The 22,798-nt window shown below is 35.9% G+C and overlaps 2 protein-coding genes across 2 annotated transcripts; both read right to left on the bottom strand.

Moving 5' to 3' along the window:
* Nucleotides 1-9,100: 9,100 nt before the first annotated feature.
* Nucleotides 9,101-13,968, bottom strand: prph2a (peripherin 2a (retinal degeneration, slow)). Its single transcript, NM_131566.1, has 3 exons — nucleotides 13,132-13,968; nucleotides 12,060-12,306; nucleotides 9,101-10,449 (listed from the first exon to the last, which is right to left on the bottom strand). The coding sequence occupies exons 1-3, from the start codon at nucleotides 13,710-13,712 to the stop codon at nucleotides 10,240-10,242; spliced, it is 1,038 nt and encodes a 345-aa protein (NP_571641.1). The 5' UTR covers nucleotides 13,713-13,968; the 3' UTR covers nucleotides 9,101-10,239.
* A 4,179-nt stretch (nucleotides 13,969-18,147) lies between these two features.
* tbcc (tubulin folding cofactor C) lies at nucleotides 18,148-19,399 on the bottom strand. The gene has a single exon (NM_001256248.1). It carries the CDS (start codon nucleotides 19,345-19,347, stop codon nucleotides 18,295-18,297), a length of 1,053 nt encoding a protein of 350 aa, NP_001243177.1. The 5' UTR covers nucleotides 19,348-19,399; the 3' UTR covers nucleotides 18,148-18,294.
* Between the last annotated feature and the right edge of the window lie 3,399 nt (nucleotides 19,400-22,798).

Raw genomic sequence — 22,798 nt, 5'->3', positions numbered from 1 at the left:
ACCTTCACCGGAGGCCGGTCAGACAGACAATGGAGATAAAGTGTAAAGTTTTCAAAAATAATTGCTAGAAAGTGGGTAAATTCGCATGAGTTTTAAACTATAAACACTATACGGTGGCCTCCTGACAGACCTCAAGTCATCAGAGCTACAAGCTGCCGGCCATGCTGTAAATCACATAATGAAGTCTTTCCCTGCGGACTTTCTCCAACTTTGCTGATTTCAGAAGGACAACAGCCAGCGGGATAATAAAAGACAAAACTCTCTCCTCTAGACACAAAGTTTAACCTGCCCTACAATCTAGCTACACTTACAAGGAACCGCTAGTTATTCACATCAATGTCCATCTGTCTCGACCTTATATTCAGTCCTCAGTGTGTGTGTTAGAGAGTTGTCATTTGCAGTCTAGCAGGCATTTATCTCCGGGTCACGTAGAATGAGAGCAACCCTGGATTCGGGCCAAGCACTGAGCACAGGGGGTGAGAGAAACGTCTGGGGTCATGACTGTGTAAGTATTTGATCATCGTGAGATTATTCTGTTTTTCCCTGATGTATTGTTGAAATTCGATTATATGTGATAGATATGCTTGTTGAGTAATCGTTGTGGTTGCTTACAAAGATCACATAGGCATTACTTGTCTGTTCTGAGAATAAAAACAGTCAATATGTGTCACGCCAGTAAATGCTGCCCTCATGAGGATGATTGTAGTAGTGTCTGATGCTTTTCTCAGTTTAAAATTGTATAAAGTTGAATGCTGTAAAAAATATTAACCACTTTGGTGACATTCAATAAAATTCACCAAAATTATTAATTTATTATATTCATTCATTCATTTTCATTATCCAGCACATGTTTAACACAGCGAGTGCCCTTCCAGCTGCAACCCAGAATATAATCCTTAAAAACCTCAAACACACAAAATACAACCATGATATTTAAATTTTATATATATATATGTGTGTGTGTGTGTGTGTGTATATACACGTACACATACACATACTTTGTCACTATATATATACACAGTTGAAGACAGAATTATTAGCCCCCCTGAATTATCAGCCCCGTTTATATTTTTCCCCAATTTCTATTTAATGGAGAGAAGATTTTTTCAACACATTTCTAATCATAATAGTTTTAATAATAACTGATTTATTTTATTATAACTGATTTATTTTATCTTTGTCATGATGGCAGTAAATAATATTTGACTATTTTTCAAGACACTTCTACAACTCAAAGTGACATTTAAAGGTTTATCTAGGTTAATTAGGTTAACTAGGCAGGTTAGGGTAATTAGGCAAGTCATTGTAAAAGAATGGTTTGTTCTGAAGAGTATCGGAAAAAAATATTAAAGGGGCTGATAATTTTGACCTTAAAATGGTTTTAAAATAACTGAACACTTCTTTTATTCTGGCCGAAATAAACAAATAAGGCTTTCTACAAAAAAATAAAATCTTATCAGACATACTGTGAAAATGGTTTTGCTCTGTTAAACATCATTTGGGAAATATCAAAAAAAAAAAAAAAAAAGAAAATTTAAAGGGGTTAATAATTCTGACTTCAACTGTATATGAGTAATACCTCTTCTGAGATCACAATTATTTAAATATTATTATTTAATTTTTATACAGATTATGATTTTATTATATTGATATAGTCACATATTTACTAGGTACTCCTAAAGTACAGTTACGATAGAAAAGCACATATAATTTATGTTATGTTGCCTAAATATAAATGCTGTGAATTTAAAGTGAACAGTTGTTTACTTGCCATTTCAAAACTATATTAAAATTATATTTATGGTGTTTTTGTTTATTCAAGAACATTTTTAAAAAAGTATTCATACTATAGAAAAAGCACTGGCTGTAACCTGACTTGCTTAAATCTTTTATGAGTTCCCTTATGAAAAAAACAAAACAATTATTTTATAAAAATCAAGTCTAGTAACCACTAATCAAAAGATTAGTATAACCTTTTTTTATCCCCATTGAGCGCTATTTTGTGTAGCTAAAGTTATACTACCAATATTAAACCTTCGTTAAGAGACTTGCTGAGAAAACTACCCTATGACGCAACTACTCCGTTTGATTTTACCATTATTTAGCCTAATTAATATTTCAGTCTTTTTGAGGGCAGAAAATTAAGAAAAACTTACTTACATACCAATCTGACACCACTGACAGTTACCTTGAGATGAGAGTAACGTCTACTCAAGTTAAAGTACGTAGGCCTACTGAGAGCAACTGAAGAGAGGTAAACACAGCACATCGCCCTCTACCGGTAAAGAAAAGGTATGTAGAGGCATTAAAAAGTACAGAAACGTCGAGTTTCGAGCTATCTTTTACAGTCTATGGTTTCGAGTCACGAAAATGTGAGCCAATTCTATTAAGTGATAAACGTTCAGCACGACCGTCGACTGATTACTGCAGGGTGAAAGAGTCGATTTTCTTAAACATTAGTTCAAAAAGGTTGCATTGATATCATCACTATTGGAGGGCTAAATCTGCAAAAGTTGCAAATTAAAAAACAGTTAAATCTGTAAGTTATACATATTTTTAACCTCAATCTTTGTGTGTGTCACTGATGAACACTATTCCCTTAACATTCAACCAGTGGTGGAAAGAGTACTGAAAAGGCATACTTAAGTAAAAGTACCATTACTTAAGTACCATTACTACAAAATGTAGTGTGAGTAGAGTAAAAGTAGGCTACCTGTTGTAAATATTACTCAAAGTAGGAGTAAAAAGTATCCCCTTTAAAAGTACTCACGAGTAGTAAGTATTTAAAAGTTGATGCATTTACATGTAATTTGTGGATGTGTGGGTCTAAATGTAACATGCTGTAGTGCATGTAGTTATTGCCCAGCTGGCACACAATGTCATAACACGTTTTAGGTTAGATTTAGGTTGTGATGTCAGGTGACCAAAATTCAATGTCTAGCCAGCGTCTAAGGACAACAATGTTTTGATGTCCAATAATGACATAAAATGACGTTGACATTTGGTTGATATTTGGTTAGAAAGTGACCAAAATCCAATGTTGAGCCAACATCTTAAACCAACATCCTATTGATCTCAAATACTGACATTTATTCATCAGTTATGGCAACCAAAATTCAACGTCTGATAGACGTCATAGTGGTAACGTCCACACAATGTCAAGCTGTAACATCATTAGACGTTGATATTTGGTTGGTTTTAGGTTGGACGTTGGACATTGACAATGAGTTCTGATGTAAACTCGATTTTCATTTCCAAACAAAATGCAGCGTCTCCACGACGTTAGGGTAGAATTTCAATCTGACGGCATGTTGACGTTTTGTGCCTGCTGGGTGTTAAAGGCCATTTCGGTCATCATACTGTAAATATCCATCATCTTCTCATCAGTGACATGCATCTAAACCATGGGTGTCCATACTCGTCCCGGTGTCCTGCAAAGTTTAGTTCCAATCCCAACTAGACGCACCTGGGCTAGCTAATCAATCTCATACTAGACTTTCTAGAAACATCCGTGCAGGTGTGTTGAGGTAAGTAGGAGCTAAAATCTGCAGGAAATCGGCCCTCCAGGACTGTGTTTGGGCATCCTTGATCTAAACAGTCTCTGGGTCAATGCGTGTAAAGATTTTGAATATCTTCTTGGACACTTTTAATGCTTCCAAACAGTTTACTGCAATGTAAAGTGCACATGTCTTGAAGTAGTTCATTATGACACAATTTACCTTCTATGTGCGACTTGATTGGACAGGATTTACAGGACTGATTTTTCTAATTCCCATAGACAAGAAAAAAGTAGTGACAGCAGGTTGAAGGAAAGTAGTGGAGTAAAAGTACAGATACTGCTCTAAAAATGTACTCAAGGAAAAGTAAAAGTACACATTTTTAAAATACTTAGTAAATTACAATTTTTGAGAAAAACTAGTCAATTACTGCAATTTGAGTATTTGTAATTAGTTACTTTACACCACTGCATTCAACACCTTTTGTTAGGGTTGATTAAGGTGAGGCCTAGTTAACCCTAACACTTATCTACAGTAACTAAAATAATAATTGAATGTATTATTACATTTTTACAAACCTAAGACTATCTGTTTGTAATAGAAGCTAGGGCCATTTTATTAAGCTTATGCATATTCGCTAAGAAGATCTACCCTATTATGTTTTGCACACACACAAACTCTTGCACTCTCTTAGATGCCTGCATCATTCAAACTGACAGAGATCACGATCCCATTTAGCTGAATGTGTGGGCCATCTTCAGCCATCAGACATCTCTCAAACATATTACTGAGGCTGTGAAGGGCTAAAGACTCAGAGAGCAATGCGAGTCCTCTGCCTTATTAACTGTCAGTTGGAGTGAGTGATATTATGAGCACTGGCATGAGAAATAGAGAGCACTCATAAGAGTATCTTACAACAATATATAGCCTCAAAATTCTGCCATTGTTTAGTTTTCATGTTGTTTCAAATTCATACGCCATGATTTTATGCCCATTTTTGTCTAACTGCAATGAAGAAAATTATGCCTGTCAAGAGAAAGGGGACCTAAAAAGTCATTATGTTCATAAACTTTTCAGATTGTTTAAATGTGTACATTTTAATAAAACATGCAATAAGGCTGCATCAGAAATCGCATATTCTATTGAGTAGTTACACAGCGACTGCTAAAAACATTCTATATAGCATGGATATGATCTGGACTGAAGGATTCGGATTTCTGCTTTCCAGTCCATCTCATCATGGACCAACGTTTATCCTTTTCATCATCCTGTTTCTTAGTATTTAACTGTGAATTGATTTTAATTAATGAATAAGTTAACACATTGCTTAATATAAGAATGTTCAGTGCATTTGCCAGTCTCTTTATAACTATTTTCAGGAGCCAGCAAACTAGGTCAGAGGTCATGGAGATCTTGAGTGGAACTGAGGACTGGAAGCAACTGTTTCTATTGTTATTTCTAGAAGTTAATACTGTCTAAAATGTCTAAAGTTTTACGGTTAAATCTTTTAAAGTGATTCTACTTTTTATTCAAGATAGACTTTGTGTAGTAAGAATATAACTGCCTGAATGTAGATTATACCAGTTTTTAACCAGTTTTGATAAAGACGGCTGACGGTACACTCAGCCTTGGATAAGAAACAGATTATACTTAAAGTGTGTGTGTTCTATTTGATTGTTGATCCGTTTCACAGGTCTGGAGTCAGCTCTATTCAGTCTAAAGGGTGTCTGACGTTTATGTTTAGATACTGTTCAGAATTGTACGCGCGAACCTCACGTGGAAATGTTCCTAGTCTATCTGTGTTTTAACCAATCAGGTTAGAACACCTTTATGTATGACGCAGTTAATGACGTTATGTGAGAGTATAATTGTTATTGATTGGTGATTGTAAGCAGAGCGGCCTAGGAACTCATTGCGAGTGTTGAAGCTGGGTTCTGCGGATGAAACTGCAAACTATCTTCAGTAAACTTGATTTATTTATTTAAATCTCTGACTCCGGCTCTTCTTCATCTACCAGACTGGTCATTCTTTGGGTTAAACTGTAAACTATCCCTACAGGACGTACTACATTTGCCAAGTTGTCATTATCAAATGCCCTGTGTCAGTTATGTTGCTTCACTGCCATTCCTCTCCTGTGGCCTCATTGAATAGAAAGTGTTCATACACTTCAAAATCTCTCTGGAAGTAGTAGGAAATCTGAGTACATTTCGCCTACACTTTAATAAATACTGTGACATAGGCCTCACATACTCCCTGCTTCTGAATATGCATACTTCTTGTAAGAGCCAATTATGCAAAATTTATTTGTGATAATAATTTAGTTAAAAAGGTTAAAACATGATAAAAATTTATATTTAAATATAATAAGAATTCATTGTGATTGTATTATCTAAAATGCATAATTTAGTAATTGATATAATTTAAAAACCTTTAATTTGGTATTTTAGCTTCCGACAGTAATACGTCATGAGGTCATTAGTTTATACGTTTAAGGCAGATTGCAGTTATGGATGTTGGAAGCAACACAGTTTTTTGACAGAGCTGATCGAGTCTATTGTAACTTTGTATTTTTGTTTGCATTTCTTCAGTAAACCTTTTTTAAAAGAAGATTGGGTCTTGCTCGCGTTTTTGCAAATACTGGTTGTTGAAATAGAAGCTGCAAAATGTGGTACATAAGGATTTGCAAGAGAGGTGTGCCACTACACTTATATACTATATAGTAGGCAAAGTGTATATATATATATATATATATATATATATATATATATAGAGAGAGAGAGAGAGAGAGAGAGAGAGAGAGAGAGAGACTAAAAGAGAGAATTTTCCAGCTGAGAGGAACAGAATGAGCTTGTAGGAAAGAGAAAAGACAACACCCCACATCACAGTTCATAGTGCAGAGGTTTAATTTAGACTGAGAAACAAATGAAAAACTATACATTATATAGATCTAATTGAACAGACAACAAACACTCAAACACAGACACCAACAGATGGCAGTGTGTGTCTAAGACTTAAATCGATAGTTCAGGTTTAATGATGTGTTTATGCTGGTTGGCCTAGTTCTGTCACTGACCCCTACTGTTCAACTCAGAGAAAGAGGATTTAAAGGCAGGTCAGTCCATAAATCCTTCGGCGTTTATTTATATTGTTTAAGGTTTCGAGTCTTATGTTATGAAATTGTCATTTGAAGAGAAAAAAGTACTCAAAATACCAAATGAGGTATTGATTTTTTTTTTCTTTTAAGTCGGCTAATTGTGTTGCCACATTTGAAAGCATCACATGTTTCTACTACAATGCTTTTCAGTGTTGAAAAATGTAGCCAATCACAGAAATATCTGATGCTTTATTGAACACAACAGCCAGTCAGAGGTGTTTATGTTTTTCAGAATCATCTCGGTGCTCAAAATGAGTTTTCGTTACACACACACATACGTTCATCGCCACTTTTTTGCTTGGTTTGGGACTTGTGGAGCTGGGCATTGATAGATTTGCTCTTCAGCAGGGAAAGTTAAACCACACTGGGCAGAACTATACTGAACTTCAACTCTAAAAACTGGACTGACACAGTTTCTATTTACAAAGAACTTCTATGTTAAGCAGCTTTGACACAATCTAAATTGTAAAGCACTATAGAAATAGATGAATTGAATTGAAAGAAAGATGAACACAAACCTGTGAATCCACTCATCATATCAGTGTAGATGTTGTAGATAGAACTTAAAGATGGCAACAAAATACATTACAAATTGCTGGAAAAACTACAAGAGAGAGAAGCAGCAATATAAGGGTTATAAACATCTGGAATTCTATTAGACAATCATAATGCGACAAGAACAAAATTAAAATCAGATTCTGTTTTCAACAAACTTTCATAATTGTGCTCAATCTGGACAAGCCTCATCAGTCTTAATCTCACACCGGGATGTCATGTGACTCCAGTCTGACATGTCCTAATTACAGCTAAGATTATAGCTTCTTTGATAATATATAGCTAATCGAGGATCAGCCTGGCATTCTCAGAAACCCAAAGGGAAAATATGGAGGGAAATAAAAGTGCGCAGCTCCATCTGAGACACACTGCACCTGCTCAAGGACATTTAGAATGTTATACCACTTCACCGGATGTGTAGCAGCAGTCCAGGTCACCTGCCAAGAAGTTAAGCTGAGCACACTCAAAAGCGGCTTACTGTCTTTATCAGATCATCTGTGTTTATGTGCTTGCCGAGAAACCAAAATACCCAAAGAAAGTCGCCCTCTTTACGGCCTTTGCATAGTATTCCAGTCTTACAGACAATAACATTAGATTACTTCTCACTTTTCAGACACAAAGAACTGTTTGCAGTTATGTTAATGATCTATGATAAAACATTTGTTTTTGTTGTTAATAGGTCATGTTTTATTTAATGTACACCCCTTTATGTACATCAAGACAGGAAGGGTGAAATTTGAACCACTATTAACAGGATAGTTTACCCAAAAATGAAAATGTACTGTATTTCCTCACCCTGAATCAACTGTTAAACACAAAAGGAGATATTTTGAAGAAAGCTGTAACCCTTGATTTCCATAGAAGGAAAAACAAATACTATAGAAGCCAATGGTGACAGGTTTCATCAAAATAACTTCTTTTGTGTTTGATAGAAGACACTCATAAAGCTTTAAACAAGTAAAGAGCAAGTAAATGATGAATTATGGGGGAATTATCCCTTTTAGGAGTGCATTTCCCAAGGGCAATAGTCAACTTTGGTGCCAAGTTCCATCCCAGCATAACCATTGATTCAATGAACATTCACAAATAGCATGGCAAACTTGCATTGTTGGAACTTCAACTCTCAACCTGTGGTTAGACACATAGTTAATATAACTTATTGGCAGATCATGAACAATATAAGCAAGTTAACACACAGTACAATCTATATATCATTCACTGCATATCTTCTACATCTTTATTCACACTTCAGTGGTTGTGACTACAGCCTTCAAACTGAGATTAAAAGCATAGATTCTTCCTAACATGACATATTGGTTTACACTAATCATGAAAATGGGCCAAATAAGCAAGCTTACATAACCTTTATCTTTCATTTAATGCATAGAAAGTTTCAGTGTGAAAATAGAAGAAATGGAGTCAACATAGTTTTTTATAAATGCATATTATCTGTGTGATGTCACTAACACTATTACCAGCCAATGTGGATTAGACAATGCCTTATAAAAATGTACTATCATTTGTATAATCAATGATCCTAAAAATACATGGTTAGTGTGGTAAAACCACAGTTTATTTGTGGTTACCATGGTGTAACTACAAAAAGCCATGTTTTTTGGGTGTAAAAGGAGCACATGTGCAACACAGTTCAGTAAAAAAGTAACGACTAACTAGTTAGATTCTCCAACAATGCATTGTGTTAGTTCAGCAGCGAGTTAGGTTTGTTTGGGAAACACACCCCAGACTGACTGCCATGTGCCTAAACACCATGTGAGGGCAATAATCAGATAATTCTCTTCTGATCTGATTGGATAAGTTAAACCTCCCGCAGAGCTCCTAGAATGCCCTGATATTTGATTTCAGCAAATGACTGGACAATATAAAAAAGCATTCATTTACAATTAAACAAGTTTTATTCACAATAACAATCACTACGCACCAAACACTGTCCTAAAATCTTACAAGTAGTTGAATTGTATTTTTACAAAAAAAGAGAAAAAATATATTTGTAATAACTCTACACTATTTACATAGACACGCAATTAGAATTAAAATAAAATAATTACAAAAAATTACAGGTTTGAGCATAGAGTTTCAGTCTCTGGCCTGGGACATTTTGTGGAGTAAATGTGCAGATTTCAAAAGCACAGGAGCTCCCAGCAGTGGGAATGCAGAAGTCGCAGGTCAGGGTTTAGCTGCCAGTCTCCTCAACTCCTGGGGCCTTCGAAAGCGTCCCCTCACCCTGTACCTGGCCTTCTCTCTGGACACATATGTTGCTAGTCTCCTAAACCTGCATAAATCAGCCTTTCCTTTCAGCGCGGTTGAAACTGTGTGTTATCTGATGCTGAACTAACAGAGCACTCATCATTAGGTAGGTCAAAATATCATTTCATTTTTGCATAGCCCTTTCCCAAATCTCAACCCTGGTACTTCAAAAATAAATATAATTTTATTTTATTTATTTTTTTATTAAAGCTTCTAACTCTTTGTCTTTCAATTCACCTGTCAAAAATATCATTCTCACATGTACACGTTTCATTTCTAAATTTAAAAGACACCTGTCTAGTTTTCGTAAAATGTAAAAAGTGTTTTTTTTTATTTGTCTTACCTGAAAAATGGGTTTCTTTTTAATAAATACTCTTCATACTGAGGCTAGTTTCATACTATTCCAATCCCTGACTAGCCATTCTTAGGTTGAATATCAACTCAAATATGAAATATCAATAGAACAAAATAACTATAAAAGTGTCTACAAAAATTTGTGTAGCAAAGTACAAAGTCAAAAGGGGAAAGCAAAACTGGTATAATTACAAATGGACAGATAATTTTCTATTTAAAGCCCCTCATTGCATGCCAATCACCTTAATATGAGTTTGTCAAACACCAATTGAATTAATTTCCTTCACCAGTTCTTCATTAGTTGGCTTTGTCTACACTTTGTGTAGTGTGAGTGATATAGTTACAGTTTTAGGCTGTGTCCCACAGCTCTCTATCTCAGGTAAGTGTGGCCAGAGTTTGGTTGGCGGAGTTCATTCAGCTGGCAGTGGCAGCAGCCTCTTCATTCGTCCCCTCATCCACCTGATTGCCTTTGCCCATGGCCTTCATCTTAGCCATGATGTCAGTGAAGGTCTCTTTAACCGTTTTCTCCAGGATCCAGCCCTCGCTCTCGCTCTCGGGGTCTTCTGGGTTGACCAGTGTGGACAGAGAGGTGTTTATGTACTGAAGTCCAATCATTACAGCGCTCTGCAGAAAAGCATGAAAGATATGAGTTGATTAGCGGCACAGAAATAAATATATTTGTTCTTATGAGTGAGGTGTGACTCACATAAAATATGTCAACAATATATTTCTTAATTAAATCAATTAATCGATCAAGAGTAAATGTATTATGACTTTTTGTAGTTCACAAAAGATGCTGAATATTTCAATTTACATTTGACAAACCAAACATCTGGGTTATTTTTTTTTTTTATTTTAAATCAAAGGTTGGGTTTGACCATACTTTACATAAATTTGGTTTAAAACAACCCAGTGTTTAATTCCTTACTATAATTATATGTATAAAATATTTTATGGCATCAATAAAACATGTAAATAATAACATTTAAAATATATATAACCATTGTTATCCTTTGGCGATCCATAATTGGTTGTTTTAACCCAAACTGTGGTAAAATTTGGACCAACACAACAGTTAATGTATAAAACGTATTTTTTTAAGTCAAATTGAGTTGAAACAACTCAGCATTTATTAGTGTCAAACTCTAAAATTGCTTGGTTATTTCAACCCAAATTTGGGTGAAATGTGGACAAACCCAACCATTAAGGTCAGGTTTATCCCAGCAGTTGATTTTGACCCATATTTGAGCTGAAATAACCCAGCATTTATAGAGTGTATATATCTTTCTATGTGGAAAAACATACTCTTTCAAATCTTTCAAGATTTCAAACTGGTTAAAATGAGATTGTATCAATTTTAACATTTTATTTAAAATAGTAATTTGAAATATTAATAAGTAAGACATATAAACATGTATTCAATTTCTATATAAAATCACTGTTGTGCTTTTAATTTGATGCAGACACCAAAATGTAACATCTCATCGTTGACCCATATTGTTTGTTTGTTTGTTTCAGTTCAAATGGATAAAACAGTCTACATCTTTAATTGGTGATTTGAAATCACCTTTTCCAGGAAAGTGAGCCCAAGCTCCGCCTCACAGATTAGAGCATTTGATCTCTGTGAATCTTCAGTGTCACCACACCATCTCACACTCCTAATCTCCAAAACCTCCAGTTCAAGGTCCTGCTGTTGCCAGCGATTTGATGATTTACATCTTGCAGCGATATAAACATTTGTGCAACATTACATAACTTTTTTTTATATATTGGGTAATTTCTGCATTTCTGCAAGGTAGTCAGATGGTTATTATTATTAATATTGATATATGTTCTCACTTATGGTTCCAAATTACATGACTAATGAAAACGGGGGTCTCATCAGAGAACATTGTATAATGTCATGCAAAGACTACATATTACTTTTCCAACTAAGCTCTCACTGATACAGGATTATTTCGAAAAAAGGATTATTTCTTTAAGAAAAGATCTCTCGAATCTCCCACTATGAGTAGTTAGAATTTACCTTAATAGGAGGAAGACAACAAAAACACCTTGTAATGGCGGTTTACAAGATTATCTATCTGGACTGGACAAAATGTACCTTAAGTACTGATCACAGACCTGTTTGACCTTTATAGCACAATCCATTAAGATTAGAGGAACATAATGTAAGTAATTAAGGTCTGATCCTGGATCAGCACATTAAGATATGCCAAAGCTAAACATCTTACTTGCAGGAGGGTGACCAACAGCACAAGCACCCCAATAGTGTTCATCATTCCACCATAGTAGGAGACGAGAGCGTCCCGACAGCCTCGTTTCCAGATGTTTAGGTCTTCGGTGTAGTGGTCATAGCTATAGTGAGCTGAGTTGTTGGTTATTTGCTGTTGGATGCAGGGTCGTGGTGAGCTAGGATTGCAGCAGCTGAAGGGAACGCCATCCATTAGGTATTTGCCATCCACATTGCTGCTGATTCGGCTGAGGATAAAAAAAAAAGTTGTTTATGTTTATGACACCAGCAGACTCTTTAAAAAAAACTGTATTTTCAATTTCGTTTAGAATGATATGAAATTTTCATAAAACTATTAATTTTCATAAAACTATTATGAATACATTTTGAAGAATGCTTTAAACTGGTAGCCATTGACTTGTATAATTGTTTCTACATTGTAAATCAGCGGCTACCAGTTACCTACATTGTTCAAAACATTTACTTGTGTGTTCAACAGAAAAGCTTACAATGGTTTGGAATCATTGAAGGGTGAGTAACTGACGATTAAATTTTCTATTTTTTAGTAAACTACCTCTTTAAGGCTAAAAACTTCAACACCTATTCCAAGCCAATCTACCAGGTATTCATCTGATTGAAAGGGACAGTAAGCTCTGAGGGCAAGAAAATGTGATCCAAGAAGATTAGAGACTAAACCTTAACTGACTAACATGCCTGATACCACTTACACTGCAAATTGACCCCTGCAAATCACCCAATGTCCACCCTCACCTGCCACATAACAGCCATTACATCTTAAAAATAAAGGTGCCAGCAAAAACCCACATCTGTGATGCCACAGAAGAAACTTTGAAGAACCATTTTGTTCATAGAGTGAAGAACATTCATCCATTTTAAAGAACCGTTTATGGTTCTTACTGAAATCATTGATGCCAATAAAGATTCTTTATTTATTTTTTATTCTTTTAATTATATCACAAGAAACTGTTTTGGTGCAATAAAAGAGCCTCAAATCTTTGGTTATCTATATGACCAAACTATTTCGGAACATTAAGAAACAAAAAGACACTCACTCTTTGACTTCTTTGGCGCTGAAGTCCAGGTAACGGTTGCTCACCCACTGGATCTCGAACCAGTCTTTGTAATTGTTGTTGCCACAGCATCGGAACTCCATCTGCATGAGATCCAGAGTCCTCTTCATGTAGCAGCGCCCGGGTGTATCGGTGTCCTTGTAGTACTTCATCCCATTTTTCAGGCCCTCCGCAAGTGTAAACTCTAGAGGAATGCGCATGGCGAAACACATAGCCGCGGTGACAATAAGGAGGAAGTTGAAGACCAAACAACAAATGAGAAAGGGCGTCATAATAGACTTCCATTTCGCATACTTGGAGGAGTCGAGCGAGTCGTAGCAGACTTTGCCACCAAAGGCATTTAGACAACATGCCAAAAGTCCCACACCGATTAGAATGTTGGGTACAAAATGGCTTTCGTTGTTGTCCATAAGTTCACTTCTTTTGCGGAGTTCGATTTTAAAGAAAAGGCCCATGCTGAAGACCAGCACTCCTGCCATTACGGAAAACCAGTACATGAGCCATAGCATCTGGGCAAGCTTTACCCTTTTCTTCAGGTCAAACTTTACCTTCATGAGAGCCATGTTGAACAACTGGTTAAAGTCCAAAGAAAGAAGAAACAAGTCTTTTCAGAGGTTGATGAATTCCACAGAGTTGGCTTACGAAAATCGAAGACTGAAAGCACGTTCAAGGCTCAATTTGTAATCCATTCCAGTAAATCAAGAACTTGTTGGCAACATTCATGATCTCATCCATAGTAGATTCTTCTAAAGGTGAACGCCAGTGTGAAACATTATCTTAAAAATGGATTTTCATCTACAGCGATTAAAAGCACGAGTGCCTCAGCTACTGACGCAAATAGTGGTGTCCCTCTAACTGCAAAGGGAGGACAAAAGCCAAGGATCCAAATGATTAAACACAAAGTTACTGTACGTCATCCTAAACCCAGCTAATCACCCTCATCCCATTTACAGAAATCCCTGGCCAGCAGATGAGCCTATCTGTAAAGCTGCTGCCGTGGCGTGTGATTGGCTTGATTGGTCACATGGTGTGGCTGGTATAACTAAAGAGACATCAAAAACCAAGAGACGATGACCTAGGACCACTACACTTCCACTTCAAGGGTCCTTGAGTTCATCTTGCCAGTGAATGAAAGGATCTCTAAATATAATCTCAAGGTCAAAGTATTCTGGGAATATCATTGAATTTTGATCATTTAAGAGCATACACAAATGCCAATTAGATAATGGTCAAATTCTCTTTTAGGGACCCCCTCGAAAATGAGATGATTCATCTCAAGGGGCTATCCCATTCAATAAAGTTATTAATGTCAGGTCAACAGTGGTACTAAACAAACAGTTCACCCAGAAATAAATATACCATCATTATAACTGGCCCCTATGCCATTCCAAACCCATTTGACTGTATCTGATCTGTTTGGAACATCTCAGATGTCTTCCTTTACACTGTAAAAAAGATATGACAAAAAAAATCATTGCAACAATTGTTTTAATGCTACTTTAAATTACTTTAATATGTTAATAAAGCTTTAACTAATGAATTTAGTTACAAAAGGTTTAACATTATTTCTAGTCAGTTTGACTAATTGTGAGTTAAGATAACTAGAACATTCAACACAATCACTAAACAGGCAGTAAGATTGTTTTACAGTGTAGGCTTCAAAGAAAACAACTCTACAGTTCAGGCGAAAAGTAGGCGATTACTGAATTTTTGTTCTTAGGGGAATGATCCTTTTTACAATATTAGTTAATACAGTTATTAAGTGCATACTCATAAGACTTGGCAAGTGAACCACACATTAAAAAAATGATAGAACATTTTGGAAATATTGAATATTTAGGGCATATCAATATTAATATTAAACTGATTGAGCACAATAACATAATCCCATCATGACTGTTCAGAATCAGATGATGTTATCGCTTTATTAATATGAATGCAGAATGTTTTAACAAATGAATGCTGTTTCAGGACTTTTAACCATTTCATTGTTATTTGTTCTATCTACCTATTCTTTTTTTGTTTGTTTGTTAGACTTTATTAATCCCAGAGAAATTCACATAACAGCAGAGCTCTCCATACTAAAGATAGATAAAATACGTTACATATATATAAAACAATGACAAAATTACATACTGCACACCTTAGTTTCAAACAATGAGTAGACACTAGTCCATATCTATTACTATTACAATTCAGCATAATTCATCTAGTATGACTTTGGTTGTACAATCTGATTGCACACGTTTGAACCATATCAAAAAGGGAATAAATATCAGGGTTCATCATACTGAAAAATTTGTCCATCATTCGATCATTTGCAATCTCTCCTCATGGTAGGTAATACACACCCCACAACAGAAGATGCCCTTTTTTTATAAGCTTATTTAATTTGTTTTTCTCCTTTTCCAACAGCTCCCCTCCCCAGGACGTTACAGCAAACAAAATCACAGAGGACACCACAGAATCATAAGTCTTTAACAGTGTCTGACACACCAAAGGACCTCAGTCATCTTAATAAATGAATGCAACTCTGACCCTCCTTATACACCTGAATTGTATTTTCCAACCAATCAGGCACACACAGGTACCTACGATAAAACAATCTCAATTGCTGACTGTATAATCACTGGCACCGCTTGTTGTGGATGTCTGCTAAAATTAACAATCATTTCTTTGGTCCTATTAGTATTTAAGACAATTTGTTTCACACCAGTCAGCAAACTGCTGTTTCATTTCTATGTACAATGAAACCAAGTGATCTACAGGGCACATAATGTTGCTGACCACACTGTTTTTGTGACCGCTGACTTTTATTGGACTGTATATACAAAGATTATTTGTCCAAACAACAAATAATAATAATAATCAAAAAAGTTGAAGGCTCTGAAACAATATAAATGTGTGGAAACATTAAGAAGATAATCTGTGGGTAAATTGTGATATAATTGCATAATAACGGAAAGTTCACAAAATAAATTACAATTTTCACACCATTTACTTGCACTTAAGTGATTCTAAACTTTCGTTTTTCTGTTTAATGAAAAACAAGATATTCTAAAGAATGTTGGAAAACAGCAACCACTGCCATACATAGGAACAAAATATACTATAGAAGTCAATGGCTGCTGCTTCAAAATACCTTCTTTTGTGTTCAACAGAGGAAAGAAACTCGGCTTTGGAACAAGTAGAAAACGAGTATATGATGAAAGAATTTTCATTTTTCGGTCAACTGTCCCTTTAAACACATACTTACATGACCTGACAAAAGAACCACAAAAAAAACCACATTTGATAAATCAGTTTGGATTTTATTATATTAATATACAGCCTCCGGTTAATTTGTAATCATTGTAAATGTGGAACTCTCGAACATTTTTTAACAGCATCTCAATATTAGTGCATTAACCCATCACACAACAATACAACCCTATCACGATTGTTCAGAATCAGATGATGTTACTGCTTTATTAATATGAAAAAAGAATGTTTTAATTAACGTATGTAGTTTCAGAACTTTTAACCATTTTATTATTATTTGTTGTGTACCAATTCTTTTTTTTTTTTGTACAATGAAACCCAGTGATCCACAGGACACATATAATGTTGCTGACCACACTGTTTTTGTTAGCACTGACTTTTATTGTATATACAAAACATATTTTTTGTCCAAACAACAAATAATAATAATAATCATCAAAAAAGTTGAAAGTTCTGAAACAACACAAATGTGTGAAAACATTGAGATAATTTGTGGGTAAATTGGGATATAATCATACAATAATGGAAAGTTCATCAATGACAAAATTCACACCATTTACTCACGCTTAGATGATCCTAATTTTTTATGATTACGTTCTTTCTTGTGTTGATTGAAAAACAAGACATTCTCAAGAATGTTGGAAAATAGCAGCCCTTGACATCCATAGGAACAAACCATACAGACAGGGGCGGACTTAGTGATTTGGGGGCCCTAAGCGATTTCAGGTATGGGGCCCTAGCACTGATACTCAAAACATTCTTTCTCTATAGACATATTTTTCTCTGTAGATTAGCATTTTTATGCAAATAAACTGCATGTAAAAATGTATTTAAATAAATATATAATTTTAAAAGTATATAAAAATAATGTACATCTAAAGGAGCCTTTGTTTTCTTAATGTAAAATTAAATGCAATAAATTCACAATTAAAGTTCACAAACTATGTACATTTCATGAACCATTTTTGTGATTAGATGAATATAAACATAAAAAAAAATTTCATTCACAATCAATCAATTTAATCTTGTCACAATCTTTAATATATATATCAATAATTGCTGTTTGTAAATCGGGAGCCGCTACTGTCCACTGGGAAATGTTAGTTTTTTTTAACAGCCCCTTGATCTCTTAAAAAGCTCATCGTGCTCATCATCTGACAGGTGTTTTGGCCAGAAAGCAGAATCGCTGGCGGAGCTGTGTTTCATTGTTTGTCTTATGTCTAAATCTTTTTCCAAATGTTCTCAAAATTCTAACTCTTGCTCACTCTGCTTACCTCTACCTCAGCTCTACTCTGACCACTGGCAGTGTCTTGAACTGCTCACACCTCGTGCATGTGCAGTACGGAAGGAATGTTCCATTATCCATGGAAGCCCCTGGTTATGAAAAGAATAATGTTAAAATCTTAAGAGGTACGGACAGATTTTACAACATATGATTGAAAATTTACATAAGAGCTATATGATTATTATTATAGGCCTCTTGGCATTTGTCGGGGCACCCTAATGTTCTGGGGCCCTAAGCAGTTGCTTACCTTGCTTATTGGTTAAGTTCACCCTTGACTACAAAAGTCAATGGCTGCTGTTTTCTAACATTTTTCAAAATATCTTCTTTTGTGTTCAGCAGAGGAAAGAAACAAGTAGAGAATGAGTGAATAATGACAGATTTTCATTTTAGGTGAACTGTCCCTTTAAATGCATACTGACATGACCAGACAAGAAAACAACAAATAAACAAATGTGATCAAATCAGTATTTGGATTTATTATATTAATATACAGCCTCTGGTTAATTTATGATCATTGTAAATGAGGACCTCCTAAACATTCTTTGTTTACAGCATCTCAATATTAGTGCATTAACCCATCGCACGACAACACAATCCCATCATGACTGCTCAGCTGCCGTTCCCACAAAATCCCAACTACATATTCTCTCAGATTCAGGAATGACAGTCCAGTTGGGTGATGGTGTCCCAGCAGCGAGCCAATTAAAATCATCCACCTCTGTCCAGTTATTCCTATCAGGACTCAGTCCGGCTACTTTGAAATGATCAAGAATGCCTGGATAGGTCCATGTGAATGGGGCAAAGCTGACCCCTTGACAGTCCTCTATAATAGCCCGGCTGGTCACATGCAGATATACCCGAGTGGCAGTGGTGTTATGGGTGCGCAGCTGCTGACAAGGGAACACTAAAGTGCTGTCAGTGCACTGGTCCACAAACACAGAGCTGGACACCGGCCCACACATGATCTCACAGCTGCGGATGTTTTTGATGTGCAAGGTGCTCGGACAGCCATAAAGTCTGACTTTACAGTGGGTCAGGTGAGACAGCAAAACATCTCGCTGCTGGATCTCCTCAGCTTGCCTGACTAGGACTTGATTGTCAACATTGGAGAAGCCGCATTGATCTGCAGCATCCACCACTACAGTGCCAACTGAACCTGGCGCAGGCTTGTCTGCTGTTTGTTGCTGAATGGGTGTAGGCTGCTGCTGCTTACTCGTGTTTCTGGATCTAAAAGCGAACTTCTTTTTAGGCAGAATCTCCTCTCTTTTGTCAGTAATGGAGCTTTGGAGTTTCTGCAGGGATTCCTGTGCTTGTCGTATTTCATATTGGGTTAGAAACCTCACACTGTCATTGAGGAACTTCTGGAGCTGTTGAAACTTCACAGTTGCCTCCTCCAGTGTTTTTGCGGCTTTTTCGCGGTCGTTACAGCTGGATATCATCTCCTCGAGTTGTGTTTTCTCGGCGTTGAAAGTGGATGTAAAGAAGTCACTCTTTTCTTCCGTTACGGTCTGGCTTTGCTTGACGTCTCTCCGGCGCTCCGCCTCTTCCAGCCTCGCTTGATCTCTTCGCAAGACGCTTTCGGGAACTTTGACAGCTGTGTTTGTTTCTCCATCATCCTGCGCCACATTCATTTCAACTCCCAACGCAGCCATGATGATTCTCAAAGCGGGCGTGGTAAACGCACGCTGGTCATGTGATGATTCGTCTGAGTGTGCTTATCGATGATTGGATTAGGAATCAGTTCTGTTAGTAACGGAGACTCCTACTGGCGCTTTAAATACATCATTCATGGTTTTGCTTATTCGTTTAATAAATATATGTATTTGAGATGTACAGTTGAAGTCATAATTATTAGCCCCCCTTTGAATTTCTTTTTTAAATATTTCCCAAATGATGTTTAACGGAGCAAGGAAATTTCCACAGTATGTCTGATAATATTTTTTCTTCTGGAGAAAGACTTTTAGTTTTTATTTGTTTTATTTCGGCTAGAATAAAAGCAGATTTTAATTTTAAAAAATTTAAAGCCATTTTAAGGTCAATATTAGTCCCTTTAAGCTATATATTTTTTCGATAGTCTACAGAACAAACCATGGTTACACAATAACTTGCCTAATTACCCTAATCTGCCAAGCTATCCTAATTAACCTAGTTAAGCCTTTAAATGCCACTTAAAGCTGTATAGAAGTGTCTTGAAAAATATCTATTCAAATATTATTTACTGTAAAAATAAATCAGCTATTAGAAATGAGTTATTAAAACTATTATGTTTAGAAATGTGTTGATAAAATCTGCTCTCTAATAAACAGAAATTGGGCAAAAAATAAACAGGAGGGCTGATATTTCTAACTTCAACTGTATATTCGTAGTATATTCATATAAATACAAGCCTTTGTTATTAGAAAATAAAAATATTTTAAGATTAGTGCATATTTTTTTTACAGTGTCGTGTATGAATAGAACTGATGTTTAAAAATAAATAAATAAATAAATAAATAAATAAATAAATATATATATATATATATATATATATATATATATATATATATATATATATATATATATATATATATATATATATATATATATATATATATATATATATATATACCCAAGCCAACATGGGGAGAACATGCAAGCTTCACACAGAAATGCCAACTAACCCAGCTGGGACTCAAACCAGCAACCTTCTTGCTTTGAGGCAACAGTGCTAACCACTGTGTCGCCTGGTTAGGATTTATTATTATTATTTCTATCTTGAAATCCATTACCAGTAAAATTCTGTATTTTTGGTATATGGTCATTGTGAGTATTATAAGGACATGAAAAAATACAATATAGCACAATTTTTATACATTTTTGTTGTCCATGTCACTGTCTTTTAATTAAGGCCCAATCCGAATTCTGTTTTTATACCCCTACCCCTTCCCCTTGGCCCTTACAACCGAGGGTTAAGGAAAAGGGCTTCAAAATTTACCCCTAAGAATTGGGACAGCACTACTAGTGCACCTGCACACGTCATCATATGTCATCGCAATCTCATGCTTCATAAGAGATCAGACAATTGCGACTGCTATGGTTATTACAGTTGCGTTATTTTTTGGTATTTATCTTCAGGAAATCACTGAAGGCATATTTTATGTTATCATAACGATCTAATATGGCAATAAGATCGTAACTAGTGGCCATATTCATTTATGTAAACAAACAAAAACAACATTATCATTATAGCAGACACTGTAAACAGCTCATTCCCAGCCACTAGACATTTCTGACCGGGTATTCCAGTGTCATCAAGTCTCAGAATATTGTGGGACTGCTGTACAGGATGATTAGGGATTAAAGATAGCAAAATTTTGTGTTTTTTTTTTTAAGCATGACGGTAAAACATGAACGCGGTTATGAATGTATTAAAACACGTCTTTGTTTGTTGTAAAAAATTGTTATGACAAAAAAATAGTAATTTGCGTATCTCGCTACTTCTGGGTTCAGCTATACTGCCGTTGTGGCTGGTGTATTCTGGGAAATTTTCTTACCTTGGTTTCGAGTGTGGTCCTGTAAAATCTTCAAAGGGCTATTCACTCCTTCCCCTTAGCCCTACGCCTTCAAGCCAAAGAGAATTGGGACACCCCTACCCTTTAGCGTGCACACGCAAAACGAGGGGTAGGGGTAAGGGGAAGGGCTAAAGAGTAGAATTGGGATTGGGCCTAAGTGCTATAGTTTAGGTACTGATCAAATTAGTTTTTGTATTTTAAATTAGTCTTTAGTCACTTAAAGGGCAACTATGATGAAAATCATCTTTTATATGCTGTTTGAACACAACCGTGTAAAGGTATAGTGTCCACAGTCATATTGGAGGGATATAAAGCCTCCTTTTTTAATATTTCCTGATGTTAAAATAGGATCCAAATCCCTCCCATTTTGAGGCCCACGTGGGACTGCTGCGGTTTCCTCACCCACGAATTGACAGCTGTGTATCCATGACGGCCTACCCCCCGCTCTTCAGTGTTCAGTTTGCAATCATCTCCACCCCCTCCCCCCACCCTTCAGTGTAACGAGCACATAACACCCCCCCCCCCCCCTCCCTCCCTGCTCTTTACCTGGGGGCCCCATGAATAATCCTTTCAGGGGGGTCCACACATTTTCCACTGCGTGTATTACAAGTCTCCGAAGCAATGCGTAAGATCAAATAAACAAGACTGGACGTGCGCAAAGCAACCTAGGTTAAAAGATCTGTTCAGCTCTCTGTGATCATCAATCATCATCAAATGTGATCAAGAATGAGTTTTACAAAAGTTTAAAAGTTTTTAAAACAGTGCATGTTTGTAATGAATTGCAGTGGTTTTACCATCTTTACTTTATCACCACAGCCGAGTGTCAGTACAATTATAAAAGAAGATGCTTCAATCCCGGTTTGTGGACATTAAATCAGGTTTATTTTGTACATTAATATAACAGAAATCCATACAGCAGTGGATATAAAAGCAGTATCCTGTCACATTTGCCATGCAAAAACTACAAATTAAACGCACTGTGTGTGTGTGTGTGTGTGTGTGTGTGTGTGTGTGTGTGTGTGTGTGTGTGTGTGTGTATGTGTGTGTGTGCGCGCGCGTGAACTTTATAACAACATTGTGAATATGTGTGAATCATCGTTGCAACGCCACGACAAATACATCAAATAATCATTGGGAAAGTTTTTATTGTAGTATTTCGCACGTTATGCGAGATCTGCTTCCTGGGAGCCAGGGAGAGCATTAAAAGCACAGGAAATAAAAACAGCAGAAAATCCAATTTTCTGAAAGATATAATAAATAGTCTAATGTCTGTTTTAGGCTGAAACTTTACAGATACATTCTGGAGAAACAAAAAACTTGTCTTAAATCTGGAAACAGGGGTAAAATAACTTGCTTTTAAATTAACCTTTCAATTTGCTATTCATTTGAATTAGTTTTGAAATGTTATGGTTGCCAGTAAGCACATTTAGTTTTTGTTTTTATTATTTTTTAATTTGCATATTATACTTTTACATTTTATTTTTTGTTCATCAAAACATCTACAGGATGCAGTAAAGTGTTGTTTGTTATTTCTGCCCCTGGTTCACACTTG

The sequence above is a fragment of the Danio rerio genome, chromosome 12 (assembly GCF_052040795.2).
Source record: "Danio rerio strain M-AB ecotype USA chromosome 12, GRCz13ab, whole genome shotgun sequence".
Classification (NCBI taxonomy): domain Eukaryota; kingdom Metazoa; phylum Chordata; class Actinopteri; order Cypriniformes; family Danionidae; genus Danio; species Danio rerio.
The sequence above is the reverse complement of the archived record's forward strand: the minus strand, read 5'-3'. Positions and strand labels throughout refer to the sequence as shown.